This window comes from Molossus molossus, unplaced genomic scaffold, assembly GCF_014108415.1.
Source record: "Molossus molossus isolate mMolMol1 unplaced genomic scaffold, mMolMol1.p scaffold_m16_p_14, whole genome shotgun sequence".
NCBI lineage: Eukaryota > Metazoa > Chordata > Mammalia > Chiroptera > Molossidae > Molossus > Molossus molossus.
Window position 1 is genome coordinate 6,244,181 of NW_023425349.1, and position 21,513 is coordinate 6,265,693.

At 47.7% G+C, this 21,513-nt stretch overlaps 1 protein-coding gene and 1 long non-coding RNA gene across 4 annotated transcripts in view; one reads left to right on the plus strand and one right to left on the minus strand.

The window, feature by feature from the left end:
* Window positions 1-46: 46 nt before the first annotated feature.
* The window catches only part of NUP188 (nucleoporin 188), a 47,537-nt gene continuing 26,070 nt past the window's right edge, over window positions 47-21,513 (minus strand). For all 3 annotated transcript variants that reach the window (XM_036260685.1, XM_036260684.1, XM_036260686.1), the window contains 29 exons: window positions 19,884-20,036; window positions 19,553-19,679; window positions 18,983-19,070; window positions 18,812-18,888; window positions 17,970-18,084; window positions 17,022-17,142; window positions 16,835-16,901; window positions 16,022-16,150; window positions 15,079-15,218; window positions 14,162-14,268; window positions 12,726-12,932; window positions 12,437-12,606; window positions 10,990-11,059; window positions 10,535-10,602; window positions 9,919-10,114; window positions 7,499-7,576; window positions 7,095-7,180; window positions 6,736-6,881; window positions 6,254-6,435; window positions 4,111-4,311; window positions 3,849-3,941; window positions 3,257-3,415; window positions 2,792-2,929; window positions 1,877-1,951; window positions 1,565-1,795; window positions 1,308-1,439; window positions 960-1,033; window positions 739-868; window positions 47-632 (listed from right to left, as the gene is read on the minus strand). In XM_036260685.1, coding sequence (XP_036116578.1) covers window positions 456-632; window positions 739-868; window positions 960-1,033; window positions 1,308-1,439; window positions 1,565-1,795; window positions 1,877-1,951; window positions 2,792-2,929; window positions 3,257-3,415; window positions 3,849-3,941; window positions 4,111-4,311; window positions 6,254-6,435; window positions 6,736-6,881; window positions 7,095-7,180; window positions 7,499-7,576; window positions 9,919-10,114; window positions 10,535-10,602; window positions 10,990-11,059; window positions 12,437-12,606; window positions 12,726-12,932; window positions 14,162-14,268; window positions 15,079-15,218; window positions 16,022-16,150; window positions 16,835-16,901; window positions 17,022-17,142; window positions 17,970-18,084; window positions 18,812-18,888; window positions 18,983-19,070; window positions 19,553-19,679; window positions 19,884-20,036 — 3,737 coding nt within the window. In that variant the 3' untranslated portion in view covers window positions 47-455. The remainder of the gene's footprint in view (window positions 633-738; window positions 869-959; window positions 1,034-1,307; window positions 1,440-1,564; window positions 1,796-1,876; window positions 1,952-2,791; window positions 2,930-3,256; window positions 3,416-3,848; window positions 3,942-4,110; window positions 4,312-6,253; window positions 6,436-6,735; window positions 6,882-7,094; window positions 7,181-7,498; window positions 7,577-9,918; window positions 10,115-10,534; window positions 10,603-10,989; window positions 11,060-12,436; window positions 12,607-12,725; window positions 12,933-14,161; window positions 14,269-15,078; window positions 15,219-16,021; window positions 16,151-16,834; window positions 16,902-17,021; window positions 17,143-17,969; window positions 18,085-18,811; window positions 18,889-18,982; window positions 19,071-19,552; window positions 19,680-19,883; window positions 20,037-21,513) is intronic.
* On the plus strand, window positions 5,315-7,168 carry LOC118629467. Its single transcript, XR_004959485.1, has 3 exons — window positions 5,315-5,352; window positions 5,847-6,004; window positions 7,088-7,168. It is a non-coding gene; the product is annotated as an uncharacterized LOC118629467 (long non-coding RNA).

The window sequence follows — 21,513 nt, forward strand, 5'->3', positions numbered from 1 at the left end:
AACTGGCTAGTCATTCCTGGGTCTGAAGGCACACATCACACAGCTGTCTATAAACAGTATTTTAATATTTGTATAAATAGACCACAGTATTACCAAAAAACTGCAAGAACAGACATGGAAAACATTTTCAAACCCGTGCATACAGCCTCTCCTGGCTACACGTGACATTGGCTCCCCCATCTCCCCTGGGCTGGGGTCAAGTGCTCTGGGGAATGCTTGAAGGAAAGGAATACACCTCTGGGGCCCTTGACAGGTGAAGGGTAAGCACAGCAGACTTGTGGCTCCCTTCCCCTCCTGCTCACCTCTTAATCTATTACAAAAATAATGCCAGTGTGCGGGTGGTTGGAGTCATGGCTACTCTGGGGAGAGGGTGACAGAAGCTGCTCAGTCCCAGAGGGCCCCCATCAGGCTGCTGTGCAGGGTGGTGAATGGCAGGCGGACAGCACGCCACTGCCCTATCTTTGCACGTGCCGGACAAAGGCCTGCACTAGCTGGATCAGAGGCTCCTGACTCTCGGGGCTGGCCTTGGAGAGAGAGGTGGACTTGCCCTGAGGCGAGAGGAGGATGCCAGCAGCAGGGGAGCTGGGAGCTCCCCTGCGGAAGTAGCGCGACAGGCTGGAGAGCAGCGTGCTCTATGAGAGAAAAAGCAGCCTGATGAGGCCAACATCCCCCACCCTGGGGCTGGATCTTCCCCACCAGCCCCGACCCCTCCAGTCAAAACCCTCTATCCCTTCGTACCAACTCTGAGCTGAGCTCCTGTTTCATCCGCTGTTTGTCCCGGGGGTGCACAGCTGGGTCCCTAAGGTAACGCATGGCCTGGGAGATGAGTAGATAGAAGCAATTCTCCATGGTAAACATCAGGAGGGACCTGGGACAGAGCAGGGTTGGCACTGAGCTAAGAGAATAGGCAGCCCATGACTGCCCCAACCCCAGATCAAATTCCAGGAGGGCTTTCTTACTTCAGTGTCCTGGTCCCTTCTGCCTGAGTGCTAAGCCCCACAACCTGAGTGAGGGGCTCCTTTTTCTTATCCAGCTGGAGGAAGAGAAATGACGTTAAAAAAAAAAACAAAAGCAGGTAACAGTGACAGCTCCGATTGATTCACTGAGAGTTCCTACTTGGGAGTTCCTGCACTAAGTAATTTTCTGTTGCCTCATTCAGTCCTCACCATAATTCTCAACAGAGGTAGTCTCTATCGTACTTTTATGAGAGCTAGCACGAAAGGCTAGGTAAACGTGCCAAGGTCATGGTTAGGAAGTGGTAAACTGGGACAGACTTGGATGAAGGGGCCAGATAGCATCCAACTCACCTCTCCGAGCATGTTTAGGGCCACATTCACTGTGGCCAGAAGGGTCCCGAAGGAGGGGGCCACTTCAGAGTCAAAGGTAGGAGTGGTGAAGCTCAGGGCAAACAGGAAGTTGTATTCAGCAAGGTCCAGGGACTGCAAGGCAAGACCAGAGCATTCTAGGGCCCAGCTAGGACCCACACAGCTCTCGAGAGCAGGGCACAGCCAAGCCTTCAGATCACTGTGGGAGGCTGGTGGCTCAGCACAGATGGTGCTGGTACCTGATCCAGCAGGATCTGGCAGACGTCCGGGGTGAAGTGGCGCAGGGCCGCCAAGGTCCTGCTGAGGATCTTGAGGAGGCCATACTGAACCACATGTAAGGCTCGCTGCTCCGAAGCCTCTGTGTCAGTAGTGGGCTGCTTGGAGGAGGAAGAGGGAGCAGCAGGGGCAGCTGTGGGTGGCCGCTGAACTCGGGGGGCAACAGCCGAAGGAACAACGTCCCCATTTTTGTTCTGGAGGAGACAGAAGTGCAGGTGGAGCACAGAAGCGGGGTGAGGCATTCCAGGTAGCCATGGGGGAGGGGGGGAGGATACCTGCAGGTAGTGCTGCAGCATCTTCCGGCTGTGCAGGAGGGAGGTGCAGGCCTGGCACAGGTAACCCAGGTTGACCTGCAGCAAACACAGGAAGCTAAGGGGGTTCTCTGGCGGCGTCCCCAGCCAACTGACTGGACCAGCCACACAGGTCTCTACAGACACCACTACGCTCCTGACTCACTGAGCACCTGCACACTCTGGGCCAACAGATGCCTGGATGGCTTCCCAGGGACCTAACTAAAAACCTGGCACAATATCAGGCCTTGGTCAATAAATGAGGTGCAGGTTATTTCCTCATTTTATTTTTATTTTTTTAATCCTCACCTGAGGATCTTTTTTCCTTTTATCTTCAGAGAGAGGGAGGGAGGGATAGAGGGAGGGAGGGAGGGAGGAAGAGAGGGAAACATCGATGTAAGAGACATAGACTGGCTGCCTCCTACATTACCCCAACCAGGGCCGGGGACTGAACTGCAAACAAGGTACGTGCCCCTGACCGGAATCAAACTGTGACTCTGGTTTGTGGGCTGATGCTCTAACCATTGATCATAACTGGCCAGGGCTATTTCCCCATTTTATAGAAGAAAAAGGTTTAGAGAGGTCAAGTGACTTGGCCATAGTCACATACACACCAGCAAAGTCAGACGTCTGTCTGACTCCAGGGCCTTTGTTCTTTCCCAGCTTCAGACCTGTTCCTAGAGGGTGTGAACCAAGGTCTGACCAATAAAGCCCAGGCTTTTAACCTATGAGTCTGCCCTATGCTAGGGAGGGAAAACATTAAGCTCCAGGGAAAGCAATGTGAAAACAAATGTTGGGCTCCCTCAGCAAAATTCACTGGAGGTGCCCCCAGAGAGTGCCCATCGCGGCCTGTTCCCAAGCATTTCCCCAGGCCCCTCCAAGAACCTGTCTGAGCCCCACCTGGACATCCCGCAGGAGCTGAGGCAGATGGAAGTGCCACTCCTTCATGAAGCTGGACAGCTGCAGAATGAAGCCCACGGTGTGGTCCGCCTCCTCCAGGCACGCCAGACTCTGCACTGTCCTCACCGCATTGAGGCACTAGGAGGGGAGAGAAGGGGAGGAGGAGGTGACGCAGAGACCTGACACAATTCTTCCTGCCCTCCTGTGGAGAGGACAGGTTCTGGGCCCACCAACACTGAAATGGCAGTACAAGAGGTGGTTTGGTGTTCCAACCAAGAGGTTCTCTCTGAGCTGATCTGAGACTGTTCACCTCACTCGGCAGAGTAGCTGCACGGGCTGGCCAGTCAGCCAGCAGTCCTTTGAGCACAGAAATGGGGGCACCGACACCCCATGACTACCAAGCCTTAATCCCTGAATGGCCCAGACCCCCTTAATCCCCGAGCCCCACCCCTGGCAGCCCCTCACCTGTAAAGTCCTCTCCTGGTGAACACCCACGAAGTCCAGGGCCTCGGTCAGGAAGTTGTAGCGCAGAGTTTTGAGGAGACGTTCCATCAAAGACATGGACAAGCGATAGACCCCTGGCCAAGATGGGGCATCCAGGGACTTCCGAGAGGTGCTAGGTGTCTAAGACAAATGGAAGACAAAATCAGGACATGGTGCCAAGGAACCTGGCTGACAGGTACAGCAGGCTTCCATGCAGCATGGCCACTAAGGCAGCCTGGCTGCTTAGAGAAAACCTCCTGGAATGGGCATGGTCATTGCCTAAAGACCAACAGGACCAGAGCGGGTCTGAGGCCAGCAGTGACAAAGAATGAACACTGGGCAGAAATACACAAAAATCCTGGATTCTAGACTTGGGTCTGCCAATAACAAGCTCTGTGAGCTCCTCTTGCTGAAGGTGAGTATGGGGCAGAGAAGATTCCAGTCCATAAGTGCAGTACCTAAAGCCACTAGAGAGAGCAACTTCCGAGGCAAGTGAAGGGGGCTGCAGGACTACATTTCCACTGAAAGTGCAGTCTGGGTGGTCCAGGCCCCCTGGCAGGCCACTGGAACTCACCTGCACTGTCCCATTGGTGCTGAGCTGGTATACACTGAGCAGGGGCAAGCAAATGCTCTGGGTGATGCCGGCTCCAGCCACTGCTGTGGCACCCTGTGAGGGAAAGACATGGAATGAGATGGAACCTGTCCCTGCAGACGCCTGCCCAGGGGCAGGGAGAGCTCTCAGGCTAGACCAGAGCTTCTGGGAGAATCACAGACAGTGAGAGAACCTGCCCAGCACAAGCAAGGAGGCTCTCTCCTGCCTCGGGCTTGCCGCCTACCTGCTGGGTGCGAGCCAGGGTGAGGAGCAGGTGCAACGCTGCCTCGGTGAAATGCAGGTTCTGCTTCATGCGAAGGCTCACCTCCAGGGTGGTGAAAAGGGTTGGCAGAATGGGGAGCCTGCGGGTCACCTGCAGCCACGAATCACCATCCTCATCTACCTCACATAGCTCCTTGGCCAGGTGCAGGCCCAGGACACACACCTGCTGGGGCCCAGAGGCAAAGATGGGCAGAAGGGAAGGAAACACTGCAGTGCAGGAGAAGAGGAAGAGAAGGAAGAGGACAGCCAGCCCTGCACCTGGCTGCCTGAGACTTGGTCATACACCTCTTAAATGAGCTGGACTGACCATAACTCAGAGTCTCTCCCAACACTGCTCTGCTCCCACATCCACCTCTCAGGGGCTGGCAACTCCACCCACACCAAAGAGCCACCCCTAGACTGACAGGACTATCAATAACTTCCCTTCCCATCAAGCTGTGTCTGTGCTACTTCCTATCCCGCAGCTGCTCACTCCACCCAACTCTGCTACCACGCAGAGTCAAAATAACCTCCCCTCTCTGCACTATTGCAATCACCTCCCAAGTGGTCCTTCTTCCTCCTCTCTGGACTCTCCTGAAACAATTCTTTTAACAATGGCTTTTCAAGCATTTTAAACCATGACCACAGTAATAAATACCCAGTATATACATATGTATGTATTTTCATTAAACAGTACCTATCGTTACACCCTGTAAAGCAGGCTAACATTTTCTTTTTTTTACATTTTATTGTACATCACTTTTTTAAAATGCTAGTCTTCACCAAATGACCTTATTTCAAGACTCAGTAATAGATCATAACCCATAGTTTGAAAAACAGTTTGCTACTGCATCCAGAGTGATCTTTCTAGAGCACAAATCTGATCACTTCTCACCTTTGCTTAAAAGCCTAAGACTGGCCCTGGCCAGTTTGGCTCAGCAGTTAGAGCGCTGGCCCACGGACCAGAGAGTCGTGGGTTTGATTCCGGTCAAGGCCACATACTCCGGTTGCAGTTCAGTCCCTGGCCCTGGTTAGGGTCGTGCGGGAGGCAACCAATTGATGTCTCTCTCTTACATTGATGTTTCTCTCTCTCTCTCTCCCCTTCCCACTCTAGCTGAAGATAAATGGAAAAACGTCCTCGGATGAGGATTTTTGAAAAATGAAAAAGCCCTGGCCAGTTTGGCTCAGTGGTTAGAGTGTCAGCCCACAGTCTGGAGAGACCCGGGTGAGGTTCCCACTAAGGGCACATACCTCGGTTGCAGTTTGTCCCCGGCCCCAGTTGGGGTCGTGTGGGTGGCAACCACTTGATGTGTCTCTCTCGCATTGATGTTTCTCTCTCTCTCTTCCTCTCTTTCTCCCTCTTGCTCTATGAATGTGAAAAGTGTCCTCAGGTGAGGATTGGGAAAAAAAAATTGAAAGAAAAAATAATGAAAAGAAAAAAAAACCTTAAATTGTTTCCTATTTTACATAGGACTCAGATAAAAAACCCTCACAAAGCTTCCAGTCATTGCCCTGGCCGGTTTGGCTCAGTGGTAAGAGCATCGGCCTACGGACCAGAGAGTCCCGGGTTCAGTTCCCACTAAGGGCACGTACCTCGGTTGCTGTTTGTCCCCGGCCCTGGTTGGGGTCGTGTGGGTGGCAGCCTGCCGATGTGTCTCTCTCATGTCAATGTTTCTCTCTCTCTCTTCCCCACTCCTCTCCCTCCCGGTCTATCTGAAGGTCAATGCAAAAATGTCCTTGAGTGAAGATTAAGAAAAAACACAACAACAACAAAGCTTCCAGTCATCTAGTCCCAATTCTCCAGGCCTCACTTCATCTTTGCTCACAATAGCCTGCTTTAGGTCACTGCTGAAAGGGTGCTTTCTTGCTGAGTTCAGGTGAGAACCCCACATTGAACATTTTCCCTTTATTGCTCCCCTATAAGACTTGCCCCAATGGAATTTCAACACTTCTTCGCATAGTCTGAAATTCATTAACTTCCTCTACCAGGCGGTGAACTCTGTAAGTGCAGTGACTATCTGTCTTGTTCACTAATCACCCATAGAGCCTAGCACAGAGCAGGCAGGCAGTTCATATTTGTTGGGTGCATGTGGAAAGAACAAACAGCTTCCCAGGTGAGCCCTCACCCCATCACGTTGGTCCTTGTGCCGGGGTCGTGAGCAGTCATCAGTCTCCATGCTGTCCTTGTCCTCTGGGGCACTGTCCGATACCAGGCTGTGGCGGGTCTGGTCAAAGAGCGCAATCACCTCTTCTTGGAGGGTTTCACAGACATTAAGCGCTAGCTGAGAGTACTGGGGGATGTCACTCACTGCAGGGCAGACAGGGAGGGAACACTGTCACGCTCACCACGCCACCTCTCACTGCACACCGAGGTTTCCTTCCCAGGCAGCTGGGAATACAGTATAGTACTAAAGGAGAGTATCTGTCCCATGAGAGAGGAGGAGAAAAAAGTGGAGAAGAAACAGAGTTGTTCTAAAGACCAGAATTCCAAGACTGAAGATTCAACCCCAACAGGAGGAACATCTGGCTCTGTGCCTGCGGAAGCCCTGCCTGGTCTGGCTGCCAACAAGAACAGGAGACGGTTCCTGGCACCCCCTCTACCCCTCACCTCTCATCTCCTTCATCTGCAGCACAGTGATGAATGCTGAGAACACCTTGGCCTTGGTCTTCTCCATGAGCTGCCGGTCGGCCTGCAGCACTCCCTCCAGGATCTCTGTCAAGGGTGCAAGAATCTCATCCACAGGACCTAACTCTCTAGAAATAATATGGGGCCAAGAGGGAGAGGAAAATACAGCTCACAGAAAGGCCACAACTGCCCTTGCTCCCACTCAAGATGCCCACCGGGCAGTTGGCTCTGTTAGTCCTGGTGCACAATGAAAAGCTAGCCCGTTCCATACCCACTTTTTCCCCTTCGGGAAGGCAAAGGGTCAGAGAGGACTGAGCAGGCTGCCCCCCCACAGCACTCACCGCTTCCACTGCCGCAGGAGGATAAGCAGCAGAGTGCACATCATGGAGCCAAGGCGGAGGCAGTTTACTGAGGCCGGGACCAGGAGCTGAGGTAAGACAGCAGACCAGTTAGAAGTTGGGCTTTCTGTGGGCTGGTCCAGCCGGAAGATTCCAGCTCCATCCACAGGGCACCTTTTGGCCTCACGCCTTTCCTTCCTAGCAATAAGCTAAAAGGGGCGGGACATGGGGAGAGGCCAGGGACTGGCCCAGCAGCAGCAGACCTCTGCCTTCCCACTGCAGCCTTAGGCCTCTCAGGCCACCTGAGCCCTCTGACCTGACCACTTGCATGACTGCAGACTCATGAGCTACTATTTGACCTCAGAGACCTCCTAGGGAGGAATGTGAAATCACCCAGACACACTTACTAATACTTTGGTCCCATCAAGCACATCAAGAAAGAGCTGGCGGCGCACTGCAGAGTCGGTCAGGTGCATTATCTCTGCCTGCAAGAGAACAGAAAAAAATGTCAGTCGGGAAAATTTCCCAGATTTTAGAAACCAAGAAATGTGGGGTCCTCTGTCAGACAATCAGTCATTGAGAAGTCATTGTCTCCCTGATTAAAGTGGGGCTTGAGGGCCCTGCTGTTTCTTTGACTACCCTTAGATACGGGCAGAATCAAGCCCAGGTTCATCTCCTCCTCCTGATGACGTCTTTCCTTTGCTCAGACCCTTTAAAGGCTGCCTCTGCATTGTAAATAAAAACTCCTCAACAAGGCTTGGGAGGCCCCATGGGACCTGCACCAACTAATTTTGGTATCATACCTACTTGGGTTCACTCTATTCCAGCCCTAATGGTCTCCTTTCTCCTCTTTGAACATACCAAGCTCTTTTCCACTTCCGGACCACTGCACTTGTGATTCCATCTGCATAGACTACTCTCCCACAGGCTCTCTACCGGGAACACTCCTTCACACATTCAGGTGTCAATTTGAACATCACCTCCTCAGAGAGGGCCTTCCTGACTACACCTATCCTACTTTAGCATTCACTACCACAGCTTCCTAATTATTTCCTCCACAGTGAGTTATCAAAACCTGAAAATGGCCCTGGCCAGTTTGGCTCAGCGGTTAGAGTGTTGGCCTGCAGACCAGAGAGACCCGGGTTCGGTTCCCGCTAAGGGCACGTACCGTGGTTGTGGTTTGTCTCCAGTCCTGGTTGGGTCGTGTGGGTGGCAGCCACTCGATGTGTCTCTCTCACATCGATGTTTCCCCCTCCCCGCCCCTTCCACTCTATCTGAAGATAAATACAAAAGTGTCCTCGGGTGAGGATAAAAAAAAAAAAGACTTTATCTGCCTTGTTCACTGCTGTAGCTCTGGTGCCTGGCACATGGCAAGCATTCCATTAACATCTATTCAATGAGTGAATGAATGATCAATATCCTGGACTTAGCCAAATAGGTTTCCTAGGAGGAGAACGAGGAAGGTAGGATTTTTCAAGAACAATTAAAGAACTACTGCTAGCTAGGGCCTAAAAGGCAGGTGACACACAGGCTATTCCTGGGGCATGGGAATCAATTACTCCCCAGAGATGGCTGAGCCTTTGGTGTGTCTGCAGTCTCAGGGCTCCACAACCACTCTGCCACAGCAAAGGCCCAAGGTCACAGGCAGTCTGGCACTAGTGACACAAGTCATAGAAGATGTGAAGATGTAAGAGTATGCCTGGAACAAGGGGCACCTATCAAGCTGAAGCAGTTGGTGAAGTCAAGAAATTAATCCAGGATCCCAGGAAGAAGAGTTCAACACCTTACTACACAGCATAATGATGTCAAGCCACTAAAAAACACCAAGAGAAAATGCAAACTCTTCTCAAATATTAACTCTTTAAAAGCCAACTCTCAAGATCTGAAACTGTAGACACACAGTACAGAGACAATGGCCTCTGTTGTTTTTCTAAGACCAGAAAATGCAATTTCTAAAACCAGTGAAAATAAACAGCTCTCTAGAGGATGCTGCCGCAGCAGTTACAGCTACCTGAACTGTCAACAAATATTTACCTAGTGTCCATAGGGCACACAGTGTGAGACAATAATACATGTGTATGAGAGGTATATGAAGAGAGCCCCTAACAACTAGCCAAGACTGCAAAGGCAGCTACAGGAATCTTTTATGAATGTCTAAAGGGATTTCTACTTATTTCTCTGCACTTTTATTTTTTTAAATATGTTTTTATTGATTTTTTAGGGGGAGGAGAGAGATTGAAACATTGATATAAGAGAGAAACATCGATGACTGCCTCCTGCACACCCCCAACTGGGGATCGAGCCTGCAACCCAGGCATGTGCCTTGACTGGGAATCAAACCAAGACCTCTCAGTCCATGAGACGATGCTCAGTCCTCTAAGACACACTGGCCAGGCTCCATACTTTTCCTTATAAATTTCTTTTTATTGACTTCAGAGAGAAAGGAAGGGAGAGGGAGAGATAGAAACATCAATGAGCGAGAACATCGATCGGCCGCCTCCCGCATGCCCCCCAGCAGGGATCTGGCCCACAACCGGGGCATGTGCCCCAACTGGGAACCGAATTGGTGATCTCTTGGTTCATAGGTCATCACTCAACCACTGAACCACACCAGCCGGGTGTCCACACTTTTCTTAAGGGCCTCTTGTTGGACCCAATACCATCAAATACCTCATATCAGCCCCCATCTTTTGAAATAGAACCTGTTAACATTTTAGCTCTCTAGGGAAACACCCTCATTCTTCATCCCAAGGGGCTTAACTGCTAGGTACCCCAGCACATCACTGCTAGGAAACCAAAGTGAAAACTCGCCCCAGGAGGTTCTTACATGACTGGTGGCAATGATGAGAAGCATCCTCCAGGCGGAGACCAGCATCTGATACTCTACCAAGGAGGTGCAGCTGCTGCCCTCTGTGTCGGCTGTGTGAGCTGCCAAGGACTTGACGTAACCTGACCAGTAGACAAAGCGTTTCTCACTGGAAAATTTCTTGAGTGTATCTTTTAGTGACTGGTCTAGTGAGCCCCTAGAGTGTCAAGAAAACACAAAATCTACCATTAGGTTTTGAAAGCAGATGCAAATGTGATAGGCACAGACCCTTGTTGAGGCAGAGAAAGCAACCTCACATGGGCTAAAGGCAGACGGCTCCGGACCCTCCAATGTGTGGGGCTCAACCTTCTTGCTTAACATAATGGGTTAGGGCTAAGGCCTTTTCCAGGATTCCTCCTCCATAAAATCCCGAGCACTCGGAGTTTGCTTCATAATAACTCTTTCTGACAATCATAAATGCCATCAATAGACAGACCAGGGACATAGATTAGTGGCCCTCCATAAATGGCTCCAAACAAGCTCTCTCTGATGTGGCTTGTACATGCACCCAGTGGTAGGCCACCATGGACCCCCTCCCAAACATTTAATTAAACTTTCAAAAGGGGAAAAGACTCACTTAACTACATAGTATATCTCCAAGCATATTATCTTCATGATCAGGGCACAGGTTTCCAGGATGCTGGGCTGTGTAGGGGGAGAGCACAGCAGACCCAATCATGAGGCGACCCTCCTCCCTGGAGTCCCCCCACAAAGGAACGCATTCTCTATCAAATGTGAATGGGCATCTGACTTGCAAGAGCACAAGCGTCAGGTCCACAGTGTCTCCAAGTGAGTGGAGAAGACCACGGAGCCATCAACAGAGAGCATGGTATGCCACTTTCCTTCCCAAAGCAAGACATCAAAGGGAGAGGAAGCAAGCACTTCTCTGAGAAAGAAGGTTCTAGTGAAGAAAACATTCTGGTTGTTTACTTAGGAGAGGTGTCATTTCTAGAGCTCAAGTCTCACAGCCCAGTCTTTTCTTCCTAGGAGCTTTCAGTTACCAGGTTCTGTCGACCCTCCACCACAGCTTACCTCAGACGTTTCTGAGGGAGGAGAAAGGGTTCCAAACAGTGGACTGGTTAAATTCTCCCAAAACCTGGGCCTAAAAAGAAAATACATGTTGTAAAATCACACTTGCTCTTACATGGTCCTGTCCTCCTTCTCTATCTCCCTTTGGTGGTTACTCTCCCTATTTTACCAGTTCCAATCCTAATATGTGTCTCAAAAATTACTTGCTCCTACAGATATGTAAAATGTTCCTGCCCTGGCGGGTGCGGCTCACCAGTTAGACCACTGGTCTTCAGACCCGAGAGTTGTAGGTTCGATTCCAGTCAAGGACACGTACCTGGGTTGCAGGTTCAATTCCTGGATCCAGTAGGGGTCGTGCAGGAGACAACCAATGTGTCTCTCTAACATTGAGGTTTCTCCCTGCCCCCACTCTATCTAAAATTCAATGGAAAAATATCCACACACAAAAAGAAATGTAAAGGGTTCCACAGATAAAGTATGATTTTATGTAGGTTTTCCTCTTAAGAAACACAATTGTATATTATTGAGTCAACCAATAAAACCTTTCAGGGTTCACTTCACTGCCCATTTCCAACAGCCCCACAAAGAAGAGAGTGAGGAGGGAAACCAGGATGCAGACTCCCACGTTCAGCCATTTTAAACTTTTTTCTCTTTGTGCAAAAAAGGTCCAAGACAATAGGTTGTTTCATTCAGTTCAATGGCTCGAGCAAACTGCTCATCTGAACCTACTGTTTCTCACGAACAATGGGCTTGGGGTTGGCAGAAGGCAGAAACACAAAAGGCAGGAACTCTAAAGTTAACACATCTCTACTTTAAAGATGATGCCTGCTGGTGGCAGCATTCAAAAGAGAATAGCCCTGCCCAGCAAGTGTGGCTCAGTGGATAGAGCACTGTCCCATGGACTGAGAGGTCCCAGTTCGATTCCCGGTCAGGGCACATGACCAGGTTGTGGGCTCAATCTCCAGTAGGGGTGTGCAGGAGGCAGCTGATCAATGTATCTCTTACATTGATATTTCTATCTCGCTCCCTTCCTCTCACTCAATAAAAACATACTAATAAAAAAAAAAAAAAATAGCCTGGCCAATTTGGCTCAGGAGTTATAGTTTCAGCCTGTGGACATTAGGGTTGCAGGTTTGATCCCCGACTCTGACAGGGCCGTGCAGGATGCAACCAATTGATGTGTCTCTCTCACATCAATGTTTCTTTCTCTCTCTCTCTCTTCGCCTCCCTCCCTACCTCCCTCCCCACTCTATCTCAAAATCAATGGAAAAAATATCCTCGGGTGAAGATGAACAACAATAAAAAAAGAGAACAGCTAATAGTGACATTCCCACTCGGAGACCCAAGCACTGATATGCTCAGTGATCCTTCACAATAAACCACTAAGATAGGAGCTATTATCACCCCGTCTCACAGACAAGGACAAGAGCTCTGGAGGAGTCAGACCTACTTGGTCCTGAGAACCAGCATGGCACTGTCCCGCCGGTCCTGCCACAGGGCATGCAGAAAGGCGATGGCTGCACGGTGTAGCAGAGGCGGGCACCAGTAGCGATCCTGCTGCTGGGAGTCAATCAGCTCTAACACCGAGTGGAGACAGCTCCATGCCCCAAGGCTGAATTCCTGCAAGAGGAATAGGTGCGAGTTTAGGGCCACAGCCACTACCAGTAACTGCACGTGCAGAGCCCAGCACCCACCTCACAGGAAGCTGTCTCCCAGCTTTGTCCCAGGTACAGGCTCACCTTGGAGCCATCACTGCCATCCTTCACCTCCAGATTCAGAAACAGTTCAATGAGGCCTGGCTGAGTCTCTACTGCAACCGTGAGGAATTCCAGGATCATGACTTTGATGCGCATGTCCTCAATCTTGCTCTGCAATCGGTTCAGGAAGGCGTCGCGAATGGCAGCCGCGTCATTGCCCAAGCAGGCATACACTGACATTGGGGCCACCTGGTGGAGACCGGGACACACAGGCTCAGAGCTCTACTTCCAGAAAAACCAACAAGTCCCTGCAGAAGGGTGCTGAAGAACTCTCAGAAAATGGCCAGAAAGGGAAACATCCAGACATCCAGCTCTGGGTCAAAAGGGACATCACACCAAAAGATGCCCAACAAGAGTCACAGGAGAAACAGTAATTAACATAAAAAGATGTACAACCTCTCTTATGGCTAAATCAATGCCAAGTAAAAACTGAGATAATGTTGCATTGTATACTAGATTAGCAAAGATTTTAAAAAATGATGAGAGCATATGGCAAAGACATAAAACTTGGTGTTAGGAGTATTAACAGTTAAAATCCTTTTTGGAGGACTATTTGGAAATGTCTAATAACAGTTGAAATGTTCACTGATATCTAACTTTTAGGAACTGTAAATAAAAGTTAACAGAGTTCTATGGTCAATAATGTTAATGTAGCACTGTTTATAATGAATGATTGAAACTAGCCCAAATAAATTATAATGCAGCCATTCTATGGCATCTAGGCAAGCACTCGGGAGAATGAGGTAGCTCCAAACATACCCACATGGAAAGACTGCAAGACATGGTGTTAAGTGAAGAAAGCTCGTCACAAAACAGTATGTATAGTGTAATTCCACTTCTACAAAGAGTAAAAACACATACCCCCACACCCTTTACTATACAGGCACAGATAGAGACGAACCTGAGGCAGTGCATACCAACCTGCTTATAGTGGATCTGGAATAAAGGGTCACAGGTATCTTAACTTTGTTACACTTATCTGTATCATTTAAATAAGTATTTTTAAATGAGTATGTAAAACTGTTGTAATCTGAAAAAATACCCTCGTAAAACACAATTTGTGTGTGTGGCTATGTCACTTCAAAAATAAGAGATGTCTGGCCAGCCAGTGTGGCTCAATGGGTTGAGCATCATCCTACGGACTGAGAGGTTTGATTCCTGGTCAGGGCTCATGCCCAGGTTGTGGGCTCGATCCCCAGTGGGGGGCATGCAGTGGGCAGCCGATTGATGTTTCTCTCTTACATCGATGTTTCTGTCTCTCTCTCCCTTCCTCTCTCTCTAATAAGCCAATAAAAACATAAAAAAAAAAAAAAAACAGTAAGAGAAGTCCAATTAGCTGCTTCTCTTGGGAGACGCAAGAATGGTCACAAGCACAAAGTCAGTTTTCTGGGACTTCGGGTGGTTAAGTGGGATCCTACCGTGGCCAGACGTTTCAGCAGCTGGATGGCCAGACGTGGCAAAGCAGGGTCATGTTTGTGGTAGATGTATTTGGCAAGAACAGCAATAAGGTTGTTCCCGTGGGCACCTGAAGAAGCATAGGAAATAATTTAGACATCAAGGGTGCCTGATTCAACCTCTTAAGAGAGGGTGCTATTCATCAGAGCTCATACATGTGAGGGAATTTACTCTCAGGTACTTGGAGGGCCAGAGTGAGTCCAGGTGGCCCTATCATTCTCTTTTTTTGGTAGCCAAGGGGACAGGCAGAATTTGAAAACAGCTCAATGCAATTAAGAGCAAAAAGAAATGCATTTTCAAGAAAATATGCAGTTTTTATCAAATAGGCTAGAAAAAGACACCGCACTGAAGCACTGCACGGAAATGCAGAAGTCTTAATCCCAAAATGATACAGCTAGAATAGGTCTGAGACATTATCCAAATACCTATGTGAAAATGAGGAAACTAGGTCCCAAAGAGATTAAACGAGTAGTTTAAGGTCAAAGAGTAATAATAATTGTCAATACTCAAGTAAGAATTTCCATGTTTTACAGATTATAATTTAATTTTCATTATAATCTCATAAGTAGATACTGCTATTATCCCCATCTTATAGATAAGAAATCTGAGGCAGAGATGGTTAATAATGCATCCCAGGTCACACAGCTATTTGGAGCCACAATCTGAACCAAGCAGTCTGTCTTTAAAGATGCATTCTAATTATTCTGTCATCAGTAGGAAGAAGAAATGAAATACGATCCAGTCCTCCTGTTTCTAAGTCCAGGATGGGAGCTGGTGATATTTCCCAAATTTTAAGGAGTTAATCAGAAAATACTGTTGACCCCTAAAAACACAGCCTAATACGAGCAGAAACATTGGTGATTGAAAGAGAAATACATACCATGTTGTGTGAGAGCCTGTTCCAGGGGGGACACCACATTAGAAGGAGGTTTCAGTCGAATAACATTGTTGGTGACAGAGAATGCCAGTTTCACTGTCTTGATCAGCAGCTGGCCCTGCCCCTGGCTCTCTGCCCCATCACTAGGAAGCCAAATGGAAACCAAAGTTGCTTCAGACAACATGACTTCATTCACAACATATGCGCTCTCATAAATTTAGATTCCAACCATAACAATTATAATTCCAGAGTTCAACAGCTTCTGTTAGAGGCCTTGGTCCAAACTAGGTGACAGGAGGAGCAGTCAACTCCCTCCGCTATGTGCCAGTCTATACAGCACCACTAGGTTATATGTCCTAGGAGGAACAAGGCTGTCTTTAAAAAGTTACTGTGGCCTGGCAGGTGTGGCTCAGTGGTTGAGCATCAACCCATGCACCAAGAAGTCTCTGGTTCGATTCCTGGTCAGGGCACATGCCCAGGTTGTGGGCCCAATCCCCTATGGGGGGCATGCAGGAGGTGGTCAATCGATGTTCTCTCTCATCGATGTTTCTATCTCCCTCTCCCTCCCTCTCTCTCTAAAATCAATAAAGAAAAAAAAAGTTACTGTGTGGGCCCGGCTGATGTGGCTCAGTGTATTGAGCATCAACCCATGGACTGAGAGGTCCTGGTTCAATTCCTGGTCAGGACACATGCCTAGGTTGCAGGCTTGATTCCCAGTAAGGGATGTGCAGGAGGCAGCCAATCGATGTTTCTCTTTCATTGATGTTTCTCTCTCTCTCTCTTAAAAAAAAAAAAATCAATAAAAACATTAAAAACAAAAACAAAACACAGCTAGCATTAAAAGAACATAAAAAATAAAAAGTTACTGCATGCTAACTTAAACTGGAGTCCTTAGAACATGCAGACAAAATAAAGATAAGTGGGGAAAGTGGGGAGGGAGCCCTACCTGCGGGGCTGAGCAGCCATCACCATGTCGATGGTGTCCACGCCGATGCCCATGATGTTGATAACTGTCTGTCCTGCTTCAGTATAGGCCAGGCTACAAATGCAGAGAGACTGTAGGCTGGGGGTATGACTGGAAGACAGACACATTCTGAGTTACTAGGGAGTCGCCGAGCTTATTACCAGAAGGAAAAGCAATTGTCCAAACCTAAAACAACTGGACATCAGTGATACAGATCAGCTCTTGGCTGGATGAAGGCACTCTGATCACTTTCTTTAAAGAGACCTGATCTTAAAGATTACCCTGAGAAACAATCTAAATGCCCATGAATTAAAGGATGTTCATTGAAGTGAATTATGATTAATTCATACAATAGAATGTATGGAACCATTAAAACAAGACAGATCTCTATGTAGTGGCATGTAAATAAAGTTACAGAGCAGTTAGTACAAGCAGAAAAAATCTAGAGTACACACTAACTTGGTAATAGCCATCTCTAGAAAACAGGTTTATGAAGGGCATTTTACACTGAATATTTTCCAATGAATATGCATAACTTCTGGAAAGATCATAAAGTGGTATGTGTATACAACAATCTCATTGGGAACAATCTTGTTCCCACTTCATTTGCTCTTTTCTCTCCACAGGGAGAAGGGTAAACAGTCCAGTGAAAAACAAATCAGAACCAAAGGAGATGGCTCTGGGCTCAATCTGTGGAAAACTGAGACGACTCTACACAGCAGAAGCCCATGCTTCCCTTGGTGAGTGGCTGCATCCAAGAGCACCAAACTCTAGCAATCACGCCCGCCCCCATACCTGTTGTGCAGGTCTGTCTCATGGCACAGGTTCAGTATCGCATGAATCAGCTCCAGGATCAGGCAACCTGGACTCCGGAAAAGAATGATGTGGTCTTGTGTGAACAACCGTTATCCTCAATAATGAAGGGAAAGATCTCCAGGGAGCCAGAAATCCCTCAGACCTTCCTTGCCCACACCTTCCTTACCAATCTGTTCTCTCACACCATGCGAGTTGTAGCGCCACCTGTGGTAGCTGGGGAGCATCTCTTTCAGCACAAACATGATGCAGGGCACCAGGCCTTGGCTCTGGGTACTACCGAGCTGTCCCTATAAGAAACCACAGTGTGAGGGTTTATGCCATTTAAGGAATAGTCACTTAGTTATTAGAGTTTTAACTTCAGAACCATAAGTCCAAAGGAAATCTTGGTAAACCTGAGCTATCAGTGGGGAAAAAAAGTATCAGAACATTCTATAGCAATAAGTCCAAGCTGTAGGAATCACTAGAATAGAGAAAAAGACTAAAAGGATAATATGACACTGTCAAAAAAGGCACCTACATGAAAGACAGCAATAAAGGCTAAATCTGGTCAGAAAGTAGGTACCTTAAAGATAAAAGGCTATAGGACTATCAATGATAAAAAATGCCATCATTTTGTCATCATCAGCCATGCCCCTGACCTCCACCTCATCCCGTCACTGGAATACCAGAAGGGAGAATACCATATTCTTTGTCCTAATATCACTCATTAACATCAGCTTGTTTATTTTTAAAATAACTTTTCTTTATTAATTTTAGAGAAAGAGGAAGGGAGAGATAAATAGAAACATCGATGAGAGAGAACATCGACTGGCCACCTTCTGCATGCCCTCCACTAAGGATCAAGCCCACAACATGGGCCTGCGCCCTGAACAGGAAATCGAACCGGTGACCTCTTGGTGCATGGGTCAATGTTCAACCACTGAGCCACACTGGCTGGGTTTTAAATAAATTAACTTAGATAAAGCACCTACTATAGAATATGGCACACAGTAAATGGTATACACAAACTACTGTCACTGTAACTTCAGGACAACTGTTCTTCCTGCAGACAAGATGACAATGGTAGCAGGAGAAAGGGAAACTACTCCAGATATTCTATCTGACCTGATTTTACCTTGACAAGAGTGGTCATCAACCGCAGAAAGGCAATAGTGACCCCATACTCTCCCTGGGGCTGTTCACTATTCATCAAGAGGCTTCCGTACCCTCCAGCATTCATCCCCTCCGCACTAGTGAAAGACAGAGGCAGAGGGAAAAAATGATGGGATGATTTCAAGGTTACGAGAAACTATAATCACACAACATTCTTATTCTTGTTATATGGTTGGGCATATAACAGGAAAGCTCTGCAAAGAAATCAATCAAATTTAGGCAATTTTATACCCAAGATAAACATTAAGAACATGTTTTATTGATCTACAACCTCAAGAGGTTTAAAGTGAAAAATCAAATAAACATCAGGAAAATATCTTTGTCTCATAAGCAAGAGAAAGCAAGGAGAGAATGCTCAGGTAGTAAGATGGACCTGTGCATTAATGGATCTGTGGTCTACCAGAAGAGCTGGAGTAGCCACAAAACAAACCAGAATGGCTCTGGCTTGAGAAAGAGAAACCAAGTCTCTGGATCCAGACACCTAAGGTGGTTGATTCCCAGGTACCTAAGGTGGTTGCTGCTGAATGAGAAATATCTCTCTCTCTCTCTCTCTCTGGTTTTAAAGACTGGAACCACTACTGCTAGCCTCAGAGGAGAGCAGCCTCTGTGCCCCAAGTCCCACTGTCCTCGTTGCCTTGTCCTTCCTTATCCCTCTTCTTTCCAGTCAGAGAGCTGAACAGCCTAGAAACAGACAAAGTAAACGAGCACAAAGAAGCTTCTTTAAAACTAATGAAGCTAGCCACACCTAAAATGTGCATGGTGCTCCAAGGGAATATACTCTGCCCACCTTAGGACCTGTCTCACCTAATCATCTGACTCATATTGGAGACCTGGTGGGCCACGAATGGTAAAAAACCCGTGTGACGAAGATCAGTCCAGACCTGAGAGAAAAAAAGAAAAGTCAAATGCCCCTGTGTCCTTGGGTACATACCAAGTGCAAAATTTTGGGGCTGTTCTGTAGACTTGGTGTCTCACCTTTGCTGGGTTCCGAGCAGCCAAAACAGTCAAGCAATTGACACAAGAAGCAATGACATCCACCGGAGGGGAGATCACTGTCGTTAACCTGGTTGGAGAAAAGTGCACTATACTCAGTAAAATGAATAATACAACTTGTTCCATCACAAATATTTTCCAGTTCTCTCTTCCCAAGTCCTTCCTCTCAGCAGGGATGTTGAAAGAGAACAACCGCCCTGGCCTGTTTGGCTCAGCGGTTAGAGCGTCGGCCTGCGGTCTGGAGAGACCCGGGTTCGGTTCCCGCTAAGGGCATGTACCTCGGTTGCAGTTTGTCCCCGGCCCTGGTTGGTCGTGCGGGTGGCAGCCACTCGATGTGTCCCTTTCACGTCGATGTTTCTCTCTCTCTGTTCCTCTCTCTCTCTCCCACTCTACCTGAACAAAAAATGGAAAAATGTCCTCGGGTGAGGATAAAAAAAAAAAAAAAAGAAAGAAAGAGAACAACCCTCAGAGCTGGGGACAGTTATCACATGAGAACTTCCCACAGACGAACATGTGTGGACTTGAACCCCCCATGGGTGTGTGACCACTCACCGCTGCAGCAGCATGTAGATACGGGAGGTGATGGGCAAGAGACAGTCAGCTATTGACAGATCTGTACTGATGACCTTATGGACAAGATCAATGATGGGCTTGACCCGCTGGCAGTGCTGAATCACATCTGAGGGGAAAGAAAGCCTGTGACCTTATGGAAAACAATTCCTTTAAGATCACTGAATAGTCTCTGAGACCTAGATAAACAAATTACTAATTCAGAACCTGGATGGTTTTGAATTTTATTTTGAAATTCTCTGTCTACCCTCCAAATTCTCTAAGCACGTTCATTTTTCTTCCCCCCTGTGATGTCTCCCAAAGCTGCCCTCACCTGCAGTGGAAACAACGTGAAGCAGCATTTCAATCTCACAGGTAAAGAGGGTCCAGCTGCTATACGAGTATTCCCAGCGTACCAGGTAAGCCCTATCGTCCAGCATTACTTGGCCCACAGTACCTTGAGGTATGCGAAGGTTGGTCTGACCCCCTAAGGAAGGAAGAGAAATTAGTCTAATATGTGAGGACACAACAGGAAGAGGTAACTCCTATACCAGACACCAATACTTAATCAGAGATACACAGGATTTCTTCCTAGTATCTAACATTGCTACAACTTTTTCCATTAAAAAGCAAAAAAAGAACCACCTCCCCCCAAAAAAAACAACCGTCTCTTTTCATTTGGGGAAGTGAGCCTAAAAAAGCTGAGGGCCAAGTGGTATTACAGTCACATGTCTACAGAAAGACCACTTATGGGACTGTAGGTCACTAGGTAAGTTGGTGGTGGTGCCTGGATTAGAAAAGCAAATGTTCCTTCTATATTTTGCTCCTTGAGTACCTGGAATACACATAAGCTTACAAGTTTTTTTGTTGTTTTTTTTCATCCTCACCCGGGGACATTTTTGCATTTATCTTAAGACAGAGAGGGAGGAAGAGAGGGCAACCATTGAGTGGTTGCCACCCACACGACCCCAACCAGGGCCAGGGACAAACTGCAACTGAGCTATGTGCCCTTAGTGGGAACTGAACCCGGGACTCTCTGGTCTGCGGGCCGATGCTCTAATTGCTGAGAAAAACTGGCCAGAGCAGCTTATAAGTTTTAACTGGTCACTCTTATGCACTGCCAGTAGGAAAATAAATTACTACATTTTCCTACAATTTGGCCCTATATATTCAAAACTTTTTTTCATTCCTCACCCGAGGATACTTTTCTATTTATCATCAGATAGAGTAGGAGGGATGGAGTGAAGGGGGGCGGAGAGGGAGAGGAAGAGAGAGACACTGAAGTGATAGAGCTACATCAACAGGTTGCCTCCTACACAACCCAACCAGGGCCGGGGATGAACTGCAACCCAGATACATGCCCTTGAGTGGAATTGAACCCATGACTCATTGATTCGCAGGCTGATGCTCTAACCACTCACCCAAACTGGCCAGGGCAAAACTTATAAATTACTTTTTTTTTGGTACGTGCCCCAAATGGGAACCAAACCCAGGACTCTCTGGTCCGCAGGCCAACACTCCAACTGCTGAGTCAAACTGGCCAGGGCAATAAATTACTTTTTAAATTTTGGTAAAATATACATAACAAAATGTACCATTTTAGGTGTACAGTTCAGTGGCATTGAGCACATTTACACTGTCTGTTGTGCATCCATCTCCAGAACATTTTTCGTCTAGCAAAACTGAAACTTTGTCACCATTAACTAATTATTCCCTATCCCCCATCCCTCAGCCTGTCACTCACCATTCTACTTTCTGTCTCAATGAATTTGACTACTTTAAGTATCTCATATGAGTTGAATCGTACAATATTTTCCTTCTGTGACTGTCTTATTCACCTAGCATGTCTTCTAGGTTCACTCATATTATAGCATGTATCAGAATTACCTGCCCTGGCCGGTTTGCTCAGTGGTTAGAGCGTTGGCCCGCAGTCCAGAGAGACCCAGGTTCGGTTCCCGCTAAGG